The sequence below is a fragment of the Volvox carteri genome (genome assembly GCF_000143455.1).
Source record: "Volvox carteri f. nagariensis unplaced genomic scaffold VOLCAscaffold_75, whole genome shotgun sequence".
Taxonomy (NCBI): Eukaryota; Viridiplantae; Chlorophyta; class Chlorophyceae; order Chlamydomonadales; family Volvocaceae; genus Volvox; species Volvox carteri.
In genome coordinates this window covers 549,359-551,722 of record NW_003307618.1, presented here as the reverse complement: position 1 = coordinate 551,722, position 2,364 = coordinate 549,359, and the positions used below count along the sequence as shown (strand labels likewise).

Sequence of the window (2,364 nt, the reverse complement as noted above, 5' to 3'; positions counted from 1 at the left end):
GGGTGGGGTGGGGTGGGGTGGGGTGGGGTGGGGTGGGGTGGGGTGGGGTGGGGTGGGGTGGGGTGGGGTGGGGTGGGGTGGGGTGGGGTGGGGTGGGGTGGGGTGGGGTGGGGTGGGGTGGGGTGGGGTGGGGTGGTCAGGCAGGTCCCTCCGACATGTGCGATATCCTCACAGTACACACACACACACACACATACGCACACGCACCTGCTCCGATCCCGGGTGACTGGAGAGGTGGTATTGTTGTAATGTCCCGTGTCACGATCGTCCTCATCACTCTCGTACCCGCCCTCCGTCCACTTCCAGCCAAAGTCCCTATCATCATGACATGGTCACGCGCGACGGGGGTAAGGGGGCGGGGAAGGGGGCCGAGGATCATGTATGTGTATTGCTGTGTGCGTGTGTGCACATCCATTGCGCGTGCGTGTATGTGCGTATGTGTGTATGTCGGCGGCACGCATAAAAAGCAAAGAAAACACACCCCTATATAATCATTCCTCTATCCCACCCTTTTCCCAATATTCCCCCCTCCCCCCTCCCCCCCCAAAAAAACACACCCACCGGAAGTCGTCACGGGAAGCCCACCGCACCTCCCACCTCCGACCGTCCATTCGGACCCCGTGGGCCTTACGATACGCGTAGTCAGCGTCGCTGTGGAGACAGGAGGGGTAGGGAGATGGAGAAGGGAGAAGGGAGGGTGTGTGTACGTATATTTGTTAAGGAGTTGTGTTTGTGTGTGGCGGGGTTCCTCAATCTCTCTTACCCTCTGTCGCAGCGGGGCCAACCCGTATTTCTAAACAAGCACGTGCCGTACCTGGTCCTCCGAAACTCCACCAGTGCCGTACGTTTACGATCATCTTTGGCGGCCTGCGCGGGGCATATGGGTTGGGGGAACTTACGACAGTTCCCCTTTTGGGCGGGGCCACAGGTTGGGGCCTGCCGCCGTCAAGTGCCGTACACCGCACCGTACTATGTGACCATTTATAAAGGGACAGCGTATACTTGGTAACGGCGCCTTAACGTCTCAGGGTTACACATCCTCGCACATACCTACACACACACGCTCACCGCCAGGACGGTTCCCGCGATCCGTTCCATCTCTCGTACAAGGTCCTTTCTGCGGGTTTCAAAGTTGATATATCATTAAGGCAGGACAGTTGGTGGTTAGCAATTGTATTACAAAAAGTTTGTTCCGATATCGCACTGAGGACGACACCAGCTATCACGTCGTCTCAGCTATTTCACACAACGTAACTGCATTCCAGAACATTCTTTGGCTGTCTATCTAATCTAAAATCTAATAAATCTATCTAATCTAATATGTCATCTAATATCTACTATCGAATTGCCGTACTGTCGTACTATCGTACGCCTCACTTTGGAGTCATGGAGCTGACATTTTCCACGAACAGGGTGTAACGACTCTTGGGTCCGGAACGGGGTCCGCCGCCGCCGCCGCCGCCTGTTCCTCCTGGACCGTTCGAATAGTAGTGCCCCTAGAATCACGTGACGGCGGTTAGCACGGCGGTTGGCACGGCGGTTAGCACGGCGGTTGGCACGGTGGCATGTGGTGGTTTCAGCAGCATTTCCCCTATCCCCTATCCCTGGCTGGCCCCTTCAATGCTGCTGCTGTGGCGCCTTGCGTCTAACGGCACTTCCCGCCGCCCCGCCGCCAACGCATTTCGCGATCGAGAACAGTCGCAGTCAGCGCAGGAGTGGTCCCGACTCTCGAGTTCCTTCAAGGCCAGCTTCTTGCCAGCGAGGAGCCATGGCTTGCTGTAAACGTTGGCAGCTTGCAAAATTTTTGCTCACCAGCTCACCTTGTTGTGTCCGTAGCGGTCCATACGTGTTGTTTAGCAGAAAAGGCCTTCAGGTCGAGGAAAGGAGTTTCCACTGCCGCTGCTGCTGAGAGTGTTGCACTTGCCCAGCAGAGGATAACTTGGATGATTGGATGATTTCCTGCGCGCAAGGATAAAAATGTTCAAGCAGAAAAGGAAACAACACTGTTTATCAACATGAAGGAGATTACAGGCAGCCAAACTCTTAAGCTTGGAGCGTTGAGTCCTTTCAACGTGCGCATGTGCACAAAATTTTGTTTCATTTTGAAATGAAACAAAGCAAGAAGGGTAAGAAGGGACCGCTGTCTACATGTGTGGGCCTGAAAGGACTGGCTGCTAAGGAAAAGCGTTTGTTGGCGGCGGTGGCGACGGTTGCGGCGTTGCGTAAGTGTCAGAGGAGCAGGAGGAAGAGCGGACAGCAACCCAGGTGCGATGAGACGCGTTAATAAGGCGCGGTGAGCCTGCTGACCACAAGCACAAGCACATACAAGTGCCATATGCCATACAGACCCAACTTACAAATTGG

The 2,364-nt window shown here is 55.2% G+C and overlaps 1 protein-coding gene across 1 annotated transcript in view; it reads right to left on the bottom strand.

The window, feature by feature from the left end:
• VOLCADRAFT_107746 (uncharacterized protein) overlaps window positions 1-1,844 on the bottom strand; it is a gene marked incomplete at both ends in the record, with an annotated part of 8,239 nt that extends 6,395 nt beyond the window's left edge. Inside the window, 6 exons of the mRNA XM_002957534.1 lie at window positions 208-315; window positions 562-651; window positions 815-867; window positions 1,069-1,117; window positions 1,378-1,496; window positions 1,821-1,844. Of these exons, the coding sequence (XP_002957580.1) occupies window positions 208-315; window positions 562-651; window positions 815-867; window positions 1,069-1,117; window positions 1,378-1,496; window positions 1,821-1,844 (443 nt within the window). The remainder of the gene's footprint in view (window positions 1-207; window positions 316-561; window positions 652-814; window positions 868-1,068; window positions 1,118-1,377; window positions 1,497-1,820) is intronic.
• Window positions 1,845-2,364: the final 520 nt, after the last annotated feature.